We start from the raw sequence: 13,811 nt of genomic DNA, 5'->3' as shown, positions 1-13,811 counted from the left end.
AAAAAAAATTCAAAGATCATGACTCCCTTAGAAATGACTTCTTATGGGACTCCGTCCTTCAAAATCCAAAATTCCATCGTTTGGACCCATTTTTCATTTTTTATTTTTTTTATTTTTCATATTCTCAGAAAAATCCGAAAAAATTTGCATTAGTTTTATTTGATTTTTAGAATTTTTTGGTGGTATTTTTATATTTTTATGATTTTATTTGACAGATTTTTAGTTTTTTTGTTGTTTTCAAAAGCAAAACTCAAAACTGCTTAAATGTGAGAGAGTCTGATGGCTGATTATCCATAAGAATTGTCCGGATTTTAAAATCCAAATTAATAAAAAATGAATTCGGATTATGAAATCTGAACTGTACAAAAACATTTTTAAAAATTTTACAGAGTGCGGAAGAATGCTTAAAGTGGAAAAAGTGATACTCAAAATATATTGAAAAATGACTATGGCCCAACATAGCCTAAGTTAGCAAATTACAATGAGAGAAAAAAAAATAGAGTATCTTCTATCAACACCCCCTTATGAATTCGTCAATACATGCTTTTCTAAAAAATGGGTAATTTTGTTCTCATCAGTCAAAGCCCAGTACTCCTTGGAGTGCACAAAACTTTCAATTTTCCTAACTTAGAATAGACTCTAAAATTGTAAAAATTTGTTAATTTACTATTTAAAGTGTATATGAAAATCAGTCAATTTAGTCTCTTAAATTTAAATGACAGCGACTAAATTGATATATTTTTACAGTTTGTAAGGTACGGTTCAACCGATGTTGATGTAAAAATTATTAGGCTGAACATATTTTGTTACTCTGAATCTCTTATTTGTGTGTGTGGGTTTTTAAGTAAAAAATTCTAGCTCAAAATGCAATTTTAAATTTGTTTGGTTGGACAGGTTCAAACCCAATACGTTAGCAATTGTGTGTATGATGTTTAATGGTACTTTACCACTTCGTTTGATGATAAATTTAAATTGATTTATTTTATTTATTTTTGGCCTTTGAAAATACTTATTATATTTATATTGTTTAGAAACTAATAATTTATGAACTGATCTCATAGTTTATTAAAATAAAATATCTGTTGAAATTTCTTCAATACCTCTTGAGATAAGTTCCTAAATCTAGGTAGGAGGATATCTTTGATTCACAAATATAATTAAGAAAAAACTTTAAATTTATGATACTGAAAGCCTCTTCTATGATTCTATCTTTGAATTGTTGTTGACATTGAACACCAATTGGTTGGATTTTTCATCCATAAATTTTATATAATTGTATGAAATGGGAAAATTGAAAATGAAGCTGCAAACTACTGGTGATGCTCGTGACAGATAATGATTGGCCTATCAGGATTTTCATCCACAGGAGTCATTTGCATATTAAAAATTCCATTATCCTATTCCAGCAAAAATAATTAAATTTGACCTCTAATAATATATAATATAATGTGGAGGGATCAAATTATCAATGTAATATTACACCATTTATGTAAGTTTTTATGAAAATCTAAAATCATTTGATATGTTTCTGAGGTACATCCAAATTAATGGGATATGTTTTTGAATACATTCATATTAACGGTTTACGCACCTTTATAGAACGCCGTTAATATTAATATATCTCAATAACATATCAAATGATTTAAATTTTCGTAAAAATTTACATGAATGATTTATATGATACAAACTTACAATCCAACATCAAATTTGAAAAATATGTATTGATTAAAACGATATTGAGTGGTGTAACATTGAAGTAACATTACATCGGCGTAATTTGATCATTCCTCATAAATAATATTTTGTTTTTGACATAAATAATATCTATATAACCTTTACAAATTTTTATAAAGTTCTTATTAGAGATTTGTGTACATTGCATTTACACCTCCACAGTCTATTTGTTTGATGTATATTGTTTTGGTCTACAAAATGCAAAAGGGGGAAGAAAAAAAAAAGATAAAGAAAACAAAAAAAAGTGGGGTAGATAATGAACCCTGAAAACAGAACAAGTGAGGCAGAAAGTAAACCCTTATTTATCAAAATCAATTTATTGTAAGGTCATTTGGGCGTGACTTAAGGGTTAAGTGCAAATAAAAAATGACAAAAGTGAATTGTTTGAGGTTTAAAAAATGACAAAAGTGATTTGTTTAAGGTTTACTTACAAATCTAACTATTAAAGCAAAATATGCATGCATTTGTTTAAGTATAATGTGATCCAATAGAAAACAACTTAGTAGTAGCTATGCATGCATTATGCAACCAATAAATAATATGCTCCTAACTTTTTTTTTCCTATTGGAGATGCTTTGGATGTCACAAATCATAACCCCACAGACAAACCAGACCCAACCTAAAAGATGTTATACTTATTTCAAGACAAGCTTAACAACTAACATCTACCCCACATATATGTTCTTTTTTGACCTATATGATACAAACTTAATCCATACATGATGGATGTTTTATTGTTGCTGCATTTTTTTTTGACTTAATTCAAACATCTACAAAGTGTGTGTTTGATTTCGGGATTGCAACACACAAAAACACGTTTGCATACTTTCTGATGCGTGTTTGTCGTGATTTTTGTTAGGTCACTAGAGGAGTTCGGGAGACCGTCCACATCGAGGCTTGAATAACCACACAAATGAGAGAGACATCATACTCTTATCCAAAACCTTAAGGCAATGAGTCCTTTTACTTATAAGGTGTTCAACATTTACTCTTTTATCCGATGTAGGACATATAACTCACACTTGCACACAACAATAATTTTCAGAAGCTCAAAACACCAGCTTCTTCACTAACATAGTTTCTTGCTGTGATTTCTATCAAACTCCGTTTTGTAAATGCTATACCAAACATACACAAATTAAGTTGAAGAAGATCTTAATCATCCCATCCATATTATATGTGCTCTTAAAAAATCTACAAATTCTTTTGTTCACTCTTTATATTTCATGTAAATAATTACCTCATGTAAATCGAAAGTTTATACTATTCTTGTGATTTATTGTATCCTTTTCTTTCGAATTATAGATTATTAGAATTTAGTTTAAAGCTCAACATATTCCTTTTCCTTTTCCTTTTTATGTGCTTTTCCATGCCCTTGATATCAACGCCAAGTTTTGATTTTGTATGTAACCAATGAAAAGGCAACTCATAATCAAGAATCTTAGTAGCCATTTTCACTATCAATGATCCTTTTCTCGTGCATGAAGTTGGTGTTAATCCTTTTTCAACTACTAGGAACCTTTAATATAACCCCATATACAATAGTTAGAAAACCTACCAAGAACAGTGATCCAAAATAGTGGCATTGTAGCAATAATATTAAGATTTTTTTTTGAGAATAATATTAAGATTTTGTTACTCCTTAGTTTAGGTAAATGCGTTACACTACAATACAATGTATACTATGACCTTATACTTCATATGTTCCATGATTCATCATTGTTTGTTTAGTTTAAGCTATAGTGTTTGTTTAATTAAACTCTAAATAAGGATGAAACTTGGGAATGGAAACACCCTTCTTTGAAACTTTCGTAGTGAAATCTCGACCATTCATCTATCTATATTGTATGTGGTGAAATTCATTAAGAGGGGGATTGAATGGCGAGAATTTCCATCAGATTCTCTCCGATAAAATTTCCACGGGAGAGAATCTCAATTCTATGAGGTGCCTGCAAGTACTCCGACGCCAAATTTGTCATACTAGATTTTCTGACTTATCATGTCACGAGTAGGTGGATGGATTTGGTCATTGCAACCAAATTCCCATAACAGGTAGAAATCTTAAAATTTAAATTTAAAGAGAACTCTGGTCCTGAATGTACAATTTTATAGACAATAAAGTGGCTTATAACTGAAAATAACTAATTTCATTCTAATTGAAAGTTTGTTGAATGCAAGATGATAGCGACACTATATGCTTTATGCTCTGTTGTGGTACATACATAATTGTCTTCTTATACAAACAAACAAACGAACAAAAAAATCATTTTAGGACATAAGAAGTGACAACTTAGAAAGAAATCAGTCGTTAATCTCAAACTGTATATGGACTGTTTTTGCATGTGCTAGGCATTTCATATGCTCATTATTATTAGCTTTCAATAAATGAAGAGAAACCATACTAAAGAAAATCACATTTCAACCCACTACTTTGCTAGCTGGATATGGAATGGATTACCCTTAAAATAACAGTTGGACTTACTCACATCACATGGCTGTGTTTATTAATGACATCTTACTTTCTATTAATGATTAACAAGCCGACTTTCCAAAAGGCACTGCAACCAAACAGCTTATATCTAACAAACACATCACAACATTAGGAGGGTGAGGAATTACAAGTAACACCAACTTTTATATTTCAACACGACTAGACCTTTTTTAGATGGCAAAATCAATCTTCATAAACACAACGTTCATGAACCTACGTAAAAGATCATCTGATGTAAAAGGTCATGACATTGTTATGCATGATCCCGTTTTCAACTCAAGAATTAGTCTAATAACAAACCTAAAGGGTATAAGCCATGGAAATACTTTGAATCAACTACTAATTATATTCACAGCTAGTGTTTTAAACAAGAGGAATGATTTTGTCAAAAAAAAAAAAAACAAGAGGAATGATATTTGCATAACTAATTTCCAACAATTTTTAGTGACAACTTTTTTCCTCTCTTTTTATTGGACAATAACAATAAAAGGAGAAAAAAGAAGAGAGAGAATAAAAGTACAATAAGAGTATGAGAGAGAGAGTTGTCACAAATGTTATTAAAATATGGATGTTCAGATATGATTTCTATTTCAACAATAGCTCACAAATTGTAAAATCAAGTATTGAAAAGAACAATGTGACAGTGCCCTTGGAGCGAACAATAAAACTTGATCACATTGCCCCCTGCATCAAATTTTAAATTGTAGGCTACAAAACTTATCACATTTCCCCACCTCATAATTTTGAATTATGGTTGCAGTCATTACAATCATAGTTGCAATTACATTGTGATTCTTTACATTGCATACACTACCTATAAATGTGGTTAATACAACATAACGTGAACGCTACACAGTTGCAGAGATCACAAAATGCAGAAATCATAATAAGATCATGTCAAATTACTCCTTCATTGTGCAGAAATATTTTGGTTCAACCCTCTTGGTTTTGACTCTAGGGACTCAATTATAAGAAATATAGTAGTTTTCAGAGAAAGTATATATTAATATTCATATAAATAATTGCAGTAATATACATAGTTAAAGAATCCATTGCTATAACTAGTATCAACACAAATAATAGATGAAACATATGTAACAAATACAATTGATGTAAAGGAATTATTTTCATTTTCACTTGCAATTGTTACAAGTAAATAAACTCAGAAAACTATGAAACTTCTCTATTGGATTGTAAACGTAAAATAACAATGCTATATAAAAATGTAAAGGATTTTCAGTATTTCAGCTATGAAACAACTCTACCACTAAAACCATTGATGAACAAGAACACCACTTTGTCTAAGAGAATTGAAAAGCTGCAAACATTGATCATAAGTTTTCTCATACTTAGGACTTCTTTGTCCAGGACAACATCTCTGCCACCTATTGTAATGACACTCAAGAAAAATTTCATCGACCAAACATATAGCTCCAGTTTCAAACAACCTTGGAATCAAATCAAATTCAGTACCTTCCACATCCATTTTCATCACAACGAAATCGTTCATTGTAACCGTATGCTTCAACCATTCAGCAAAATCAAACCCTTGTATCGTATCAACACCGCCACCACCACCACCTTGAGAATCCAATGGTTGAATCCTCCCCATTCCTCTCCCTACTTTCTCCGTCTTTTTATCACCCGGGTCGTTGTTAATTTCGAAAACCAAACTCTCATTCCTAACCCATGCAGCATATGGTAACAAAGTTACCCCTTTTTTCATCACATACTCTTGATGAAAATGTTTATCAGCTTCAATTGCATAAACATCAAAAGTCTTATTCTGTTTTGGATATTGTTTCTTAAACCAGCTTCCAATGCTTGAACCATAGCTTCTAGCTCCAACATCAACATACACATACCTACTCTTAAAGCTTATATCAACCATTGAAGATGCATACTTTATATTCTTCACATTCTTCTTCAAAGTTATCCATGGCTTCAATGGTTCCTCTTCAATCAATTCCTCAGCATTCTTAACCAATTCTTGTTTATAACCTGCAACCGAACATTTCTTATTCAAATTCATATCAGAATCGATATTTCCATAACCAATTTTCTTCACGACAATTTCTCTTATCTCAGGCATTGATTCATCGAAACCTTGAATATCATTGAATTTGATAACCTTGCAACAAAATTTAAACAAATCAACAAATGAATTGTAACTATAATCATCTTTAGCCTTTACATGAAACACCGCAAACCCTTCGGGTTTCAGGGTCCTAGCAATCTCCTTCGCAAATTCGAAACCTTTCACCGATCTCTCCAAACCTCCATCACCGGAAAACACAAAATCAAACGAGTTATTACCAAACGGAATCTTATGACCAACACCGGATTTCACCAACGGTTTCATCGCCTTCTTCGATATTCCAACTGAATCAACAACACCGATCTCCTTCAACGCGAAAACATCTCTCCCAGTCGGAGTATCAACACAAAGCGCTTTTGTCTCCGGTGAAAGATAACCGGCGGCGATCAAATTCTGGAAAACGGAGGAGTAAAACTGAACACCGTTGATCCAGTCTTTACTAGTATGATGCTCTGGTGAAGATAATTCCGATGAAGATCGAACAGAGAGCGCACCGGTACCGGAATCGGATCCGGTAACGGCAACGGCGACGTTAATTTTCTCCGGTGAAGAGAAAAAACAGAAATCACCGATTTTGCAGGTTTCACCGGCGATGGTGATGACGTAAGCAAAACGAATAACGACGATGAAAACACCGAAGAGAAGTAACCGTATGAGAATATTCCGAAGGAAGCCAGGCTTACCTACGGTAGGTTCCATGATAACAAATCGTGCACCTTCTTTTTACAGAAAAAAATAAAAAAATAATCAGAAAATTTGTTTAAAATTGAATAAACAAAAGGTTGTAATGAATTTAGGTTTAGCGAGAACAGAATCTAGCAGAAGTATGATTTGCACCGATGAGGGAGTTTTTTGTGGTGGTTGAAGAAATTGGGAAAAAGCGAGGGGTAAAATTGGAAATCATGATTTTTGGGTTTTGTTTCTATGGAGAATTGGAGAAGAACGAGTCCATGAATCGGAGTGTGACTCGGTTATGACTGGGGAGAGGATGTTTAAAGAAGAAGAAGAGAAAACGCGGTGAGTTGTGGTGACCGGTAACTGGAATAGCCGGTTGATTTTGGTTTATACGCGGATTGGATTGATGTGAATTGTGCCGTTTACGTTTTATGGATTTATTCCTAAAACAAGTTGTAGTTTTGATAGTTTCTGAATGGAATGGATTGACACGTCTTTATCCTTTAATAAATAAATATATAAATATATAAAAATGAAGTAAATATACTTGGTCAAGTCACATTATTCTTTCTTTTTGTCAAAAAAGAGTCACATTATTCAATCTTATCATCAAAATTGTAAATATAGGTATGTGAATTGTGATTGGATAAAATTGCTTAGAGTTTGAGGAAGCAAATATGTTTTACTAAGTAACCTGCAAATGGAAATTGTGTCATTGTGGGATTAGTTTATTTTCCTATTTCATTTTTTTCATTTAAGTTAGATAAATAATGATAAATTGTATTAAATGGTTTAAATGAGGGGTGAAATTAAAAGGAAATATAGTTATACCAAAATTAATATATCCTTTATATATGGTGATATATGAAATAAAATTTTATGGGTGTTGCTAACTGGTGCCCCGCGGCACTGGTTAAGGAGCAATAAATGAGCAGATTTTACTTATTTTACTTTAAAGTGATAAATAAGATAACTAATTAAAATAAATTAAAATAAAAAAGTCGTATTTAATAGTCCATCAAATTTTCTTTTCCATTTCATAATTACATTTCTATATCATTTTCATTTCTGAACAATTTTTTTTCTTCTTGTGCATTTTACTAAAATCAATTTTTCTTTCCGTAAAACTTTTTTAAATCATATTTTTTTTTCAAACCAATTTACGGAAGCCTATGCATAATTAGCAACATTTTCAATTAAAATAAAATCTAAAATAAATTAACAATTCTAAAGATAAAACATAACCAATTAAAATATTAAATACAACCTCTCAAAAAAATATCAAATACAAAATCATCAAATGTGTAAAAATTACAAAATATTCATCAAAACAAAATAGGATTACATGCTTGTATCACAAAATAGAAAATTTGATAGAGTATTGAATACACATTTTTCTTCTTTTAATTAATTGTCTTACTTATCACTTAAATTAAAGTAAAATACGTGGAATTTGTTCATTTAATGCTCCTTAATCAGTGTCCTGGGGCACCGGATAGCATTACCCTAAAAGTATTTGGTTAGACAAAATATGGTAAAAAATTATAAATAGAGCAGTTTAAATAAAAAGATAAAATTACTAAGAAAGATAATTATACCAAAATGGTTATAGAATTTTTTGATTGGAAATTGTAATTGAGTATTAAGAAATAGAAATAAATTGTTATGCTTTTTTTTTTAGGAAAACTATTATGCTTTCTAAAGATATGTATACAAATGATCTTAAATAATTTTACTTTTTTAAATAGACCAATTTATTTTCCTGTATTTTTTATAAAATAGAATTTTCAATTCGTTAACAAAATTGACAACTCACTCCCCCGAAAAAAGAAAATTGACAACTCCACTATATCAAAGGCTAATCGTGATGTATTCAATGTATTTAGTATTTTTTTTTTTTTTATTAATTCTCAATAATACTTTTTTTCAGGTAATTCTCAGTGATACTTTTTTGAGGAAATGGGATCAAAGGAGGATGGAGGTTGGGGGTTAGGAGGATCAGAGCTTTTAATTTTTCTTTGTTTGGAAAGTGGTGTTGGAGGTTGTTGATGGAGAAGGAGAGCTTGTGGTATAGGGTGTTGAAAGTCTGTTATGGGGAGGTAGGGGGTGGATTAGGAAAGGGGGTCGTTATGACTCGGTTTGGTGGAAAATGATATGTCGTGTCCGAGAAGGGGTGGGTGAAGGGGTTAGTAATTGGTTTGAAGAGAACATTAGGAGGGTGGTAGGTGATTGGCGGGATACCTTATTTTCGCATGATACGTGGCTTGGGGATGTGTCGTTAAGGGTCAAGTTTTCGCGCCTTTTTTATTTGGCGGTGGAAAAAGAGAGCTCGGTGGAGGATATGTGGAGGCGTGGTTGGGACGGTGATGGGGGGCGTGGGTGGAGACGCCGTCTGATAGCGTGGGAGGAGGAGAGTATGAGGGAGCGATATGTTCTTTTACATAAAATTGTTTTGCAGGATATTATTTATGACTCTTGGCGGTGGCTTTTAGATCCAGTTCATGGTTATTTGGTGCGGGGAGCCTATCAACATATTACTTCAACAGGTGATTTGGTGGATAGGACCCTCATGGAAGATGTTTGGCACAAGCAGATCCTTTCAAAGGTATCTATCCTGGTGTGGCGCCTCTTTCGCAACAGAATTCCTACGAAAGACAACTTGGCTCAGCGCGGTGTTATTTGACTATCTGACACAGTGTGTTCAGCTGGGTGCGAGTTACCTGAGTTGGCTTTACATCTGTTTATCCTTTGCAATGTCGTTGGTGAGCTTTGGTCTCAAGTAGTTAACTGGTTAGGTACTTATTTTGTGCATTCTGGTGAGCTTCGACATCACTTCATTCTGGCATGCCTAGATCTTCTCGTTTGTTCTTTAAAGTTATTTGGTTTGCAACTATTTGGGCAATTTGGAAGAAGAGAAATAATCGTGTATTCCAAAACACGGTTTCCACTCCTTATTCTCTTGAAAAGGTTAAGGTTAATTCTTTCTTATGGTTGAAATCTAATCAGGTGGCGTTCAATTATAACTAACATGATTGGTGGAATCACCCCATTGTTTGTATGGGTGGTCTTCTGTAATTTATTTTGCTTTTGGACCGCTGCTTTTTTGGTGGCACAATGATCTTGTAAATACTTTGTTCATGGTGCCGGTGTTCCTTCTTTGCACACCTTATGCGGGAGGCTTCATCGTTGGTTAATATATCTCATTTTGATTTGTTAAAAAAAAAAGATAATACTTGAAGAGTTTAGTTATCAATTGTGTGGTTTATTCAACTTTTTTTTTAAAGGATGGTTGTATCCAACTCTAAGTAAAGATTTAATTCAATCGCAATATTTTTCTTGCAATTCAATTTAATTTAAAGAAAAAACATAAATATGATTCTAAGGATTCGTTTGTGGTTAGGATAAGGAGACAAAATATGATATATTGTTCATATCATACTTAAATCTCATGTTTGATGCATCAAAGAGATAAGATACAATAAATCTTTTTTCTTTTTATCTTATCATAACTTTCCTTTGTAATTTTATCCTGGATATTAACTGAGTTAAAAATTTATGTGAATTATTCTTGTAAACTTTCAAATGAATTACTCTTCAATTTAAAAATATTAAGACTAGTTTGATACTTCTCATTTTCGGTTGGAACCAAATTGATAAAAAAAAAAGTGAACCATTTAATTGACCTTATCTTTGTAAATCATTTTTAAATTAGTCTTTCATTCTATTAATATTTGGTTTTTTCTAGATTACCTTTGAATAATGGTGGGTAATTTACCCACCAACCAATGAAAATGAGTAATTTGTTGGTGGGATTAAGATAGTTTATTGATACCACTTAAAAATGTGTTTATGTGGCTAATGTGTATTGGTTAGGGTAAATTACCCACCATTCTTCCATGGGTACCCTAGTTGTCACCTTAATATTTTATTTTAATTTTTGTCTTTGTCAAACAAATTTCAATTAGGTTCATCACCATATGATAAAAACATATAATTGAGAAACTTTTGATAAAGATTAGATTAAAATATTAATAGAATGATAGACTAATTTAAGAGTAGTTTACAAAGACACACAAATTTGATGGTTTACTAATAAAAATTGAATAAAAAGTTTACTCAATTTTCTATAACTCGCACAAATCTCCACAAGTCTAGTTGTCGAACCTTCCGTATAACTCAAGCAATTTGCTTAAGAGGATCACACTCACATAACTAACCTTAATTGCAACCTGTTCTCTGCATTTGGTTTGCATCTAGTGTCGCCACGATGCTTGCTTGCAAGGTGCAGCATATGCAATTTTTGAAGGAAAAAATAACATACCAACTTGCCACATGTAAAACTATTTCTTTTCTTTAGAATTTTCTTCTGCTATAGAATCTCACCTCTTCTGCAACAAGAGAATCTAGATTCAGTCATAAATTTAGAGAAAGTCAACACTTCATATCTTAGTTATAGCTTTGCAAATAGAGATCTGCACATTACACATTTAAAAAGTATAGGAAATTACACTCCCCGCTAATACAAGAACATGTTTAAGCTATTATACGGATTCCTCTCAAGGACGGATACTTTAAAATAGATGATGTACCGTATCCAATACGTATTATGTACCGATATGCTCTGATATGTATCGGAAGAGTATTCGGAGATTAAATTTTATTTAAAAAAAAACAATTGTATGATACTTTTCAGATACATCAGGGATACGCGAGGGATAGACTGTGGAAAACCGATATGTGTCGGATACAATGTTTCTATTATTTTTTGGATATGTGTAATGAACTACTAGTGTTTTCTTTTTGGAATATATCATATATGTAATTGACTAATTGTCACTTTCATATTTTTTTTAAAGGAACTAATTGTCACTTTCATTATCAACAATGTTATTATAATTATATATATGTTGTTGTTCATTATCTGTTTTGTCTCTTTTTGTTGAGTTAAGAACGCTGATATTATTGATTGATGTGTGAAGACAATTTCATTGTTGTGCATTGTTGTTGTTATATGTGTGTTTGATCTAAGTCTTACACCTATTTTTTGCTTTAGAATTTTAGTTCGTAGTTTGTATTATGAGTTTTAATTTGTCGTTTAATTTTTTTTATTAAAGTATCACAACTGGATCGTATTTTGAATTTTAAAATTTTCTCGTATCGTTGTCATGTTAAGTATATGGGCTTCGTATACCAATTCTCTTTTATATGGGAACTTCTACGGTACACCTCACAAATTGAGGTGTATCGATATTCCTACTTCATAAATTTATAAATTTAACGATTATTTTATGAAATAAGTTGTTATTTGTCGATATCTATATTTTAGAAAACATCATCCCATGAGAAAAAACATCAGTTCATTGTTTATAAGAATTATATTAAATTATTAACATTTTCACATAAAATATAATCAATATTCTTCATTATGAGTAATAAAAATTAAAAAAAAAAAGTAAATTTTATTTCATCGACGTTTTTGGTAAATAAGATTTGATTATTATAATTGTCAATGATAAAAAATAATTATTTTTTCTTAAAAAACAACTAATTTAATCATTAATTAAATGTTTTGGTGTACCGATACACTCAAAATGTTGAGTGTACCATAGAATTTGAAATACACTCCTTTTTCTTCTTATGTAAAACATATTAAAAAAAAGGCTTTTTTAGGCTCTCCTCTCATCTCATCTTTTCTTACGTTAAAATACACTCCTTTACCTAAAGAAAGTTACACTCTCCTCTCATCTTACGGTGAAATCTACATTTTCTTATCTGTATATTTATATTTTTAATATTTTAGCAACTAAAATGTAAGACTCAAATTGTGGAGAAAAAAAGTTATTACAAGTCCATTTTAATATAATCAAAATTTTAATGCAACTTCTTCTTTATTTTTGATTCACAATTTTTTTTTTTTGATAAAATTATTTATGTAAAAATAGATTAAAAAGTATTGCATATTTAATTTTTAAGGGATATGGGTGTAATTATAGTATCTCTTAAAGGAGAGACATATAACTCTTAAGTTTTCTACTTTTTAAGGGAGAGAAATATATACTTTAACAAAAGAGGGAAAGAGAATGTAATTCAAATTTCTCTTAAGAGAATGAAGTATAATTTACTTGTGAAAAAATATTATTATTTTGGGAATAAAAAAATATGAGAAGTTGATTTTGTGGTGTCTAATTAGCAGAATAGACGGTTGATTTTGTTTTACATGTGTTCATGTATGAACAAACGAGGGTGTACCTCCTTCTCCAAGCGTGGGAGGGATGTGCCGTGAATGACACTCTGACGTCCATGTAAGATGAGTCCCATGCAAATAGAAAACCAGTTAGTGCATATTTAAGAGTTTATTTACTAACTAACTCGACCTAGGTGAGGGATCCTATTTGGTTCATGTTCATGCTCTGCCTTTAAATAATAGTCGTTTAAGGTTTATGTACGGTTATTAAAGAAATGATTAATTGTATTGATTTTGATGGTAAAATTAGTATCATTTACTAAAACACTCTTATTAATTATAGTTAGTTGAGTTGTTAAGTTAGATGAAATTAAATTAATAAGGGTATAATAATGGAAAATAATAATAAATGTTGCATATTCCAAAGTGACAATTACTTTGAGAAAAAGAAAAAAAATAGTAAAGAGACAATTATTGTGAGACGGATGGAGTAACAAGTTTTCCTATTGGTCCACTTTCAAGAGTTACTTTCGGCTACTGAAGCTTCAAGCTATAGTATTGTTTCATTTGTTTCAGGCTTGAGTTCGTCATATACTAAGGACAAGGTAATGGAATTCATGATCCCCCTT

At 31.2% G+C, this 13,811-nt stretch overlaps 1 protein-coding gene across 1 annotated transcript; it reads right to left on the bottom strand.

The window, feature by feature from the left end:
- Positions 1–5,265: 5,265 nt before the first annotated feature.
- LOC25491422 (uncharacterized) lies at positions 5,266–7,437 on the bottom strand. The gene has a single exon (XM_013599333.3). It carries the CDS (start codon positions 7,020–7,022, stop codon positions 5,493–5,495), a length of 1,530 nt encoding a protein of 509 aa, XP_013454787.1. The 5' UTR covers positions 7,023–7,437; the 3' UTR covers positions 5,266–5,492.
- Positions 7,438–13,811: the final 6,374 nt, after the last annotated feature.

The sequence above is a fragment of the Medicago truncatula genome, chromosome 4 (genome assembly GCF_003473485.1).
Source record: "Medicago truncatula cultivar Jemalong A17 chromosome 4, MtrunA17r5.0-ANR, whole genome shotgun sequence".
Lineage (NCBI taxonomy): Eukaryota > Viridiplantae > Streptophyta > Magnoliopsida > Fabales > Fabaceae > Medicago > Medicago truncatula.
The sequence above is the reverse complement of the archived record's forward strand: the minus strand, read 5'-3'. Positions and strand labels throughout refer to the sequence as shown.

What these genes read in the sequence shown, in the direction of transcription:
- LOC25491422 (XM_013599333.3), bottom strand. Translation starts at nt 7,022, where the DNA reads ATGGAACCTACCGTAGGTAAGCCTGGCTTCCTTCGGAATATTCTCATA.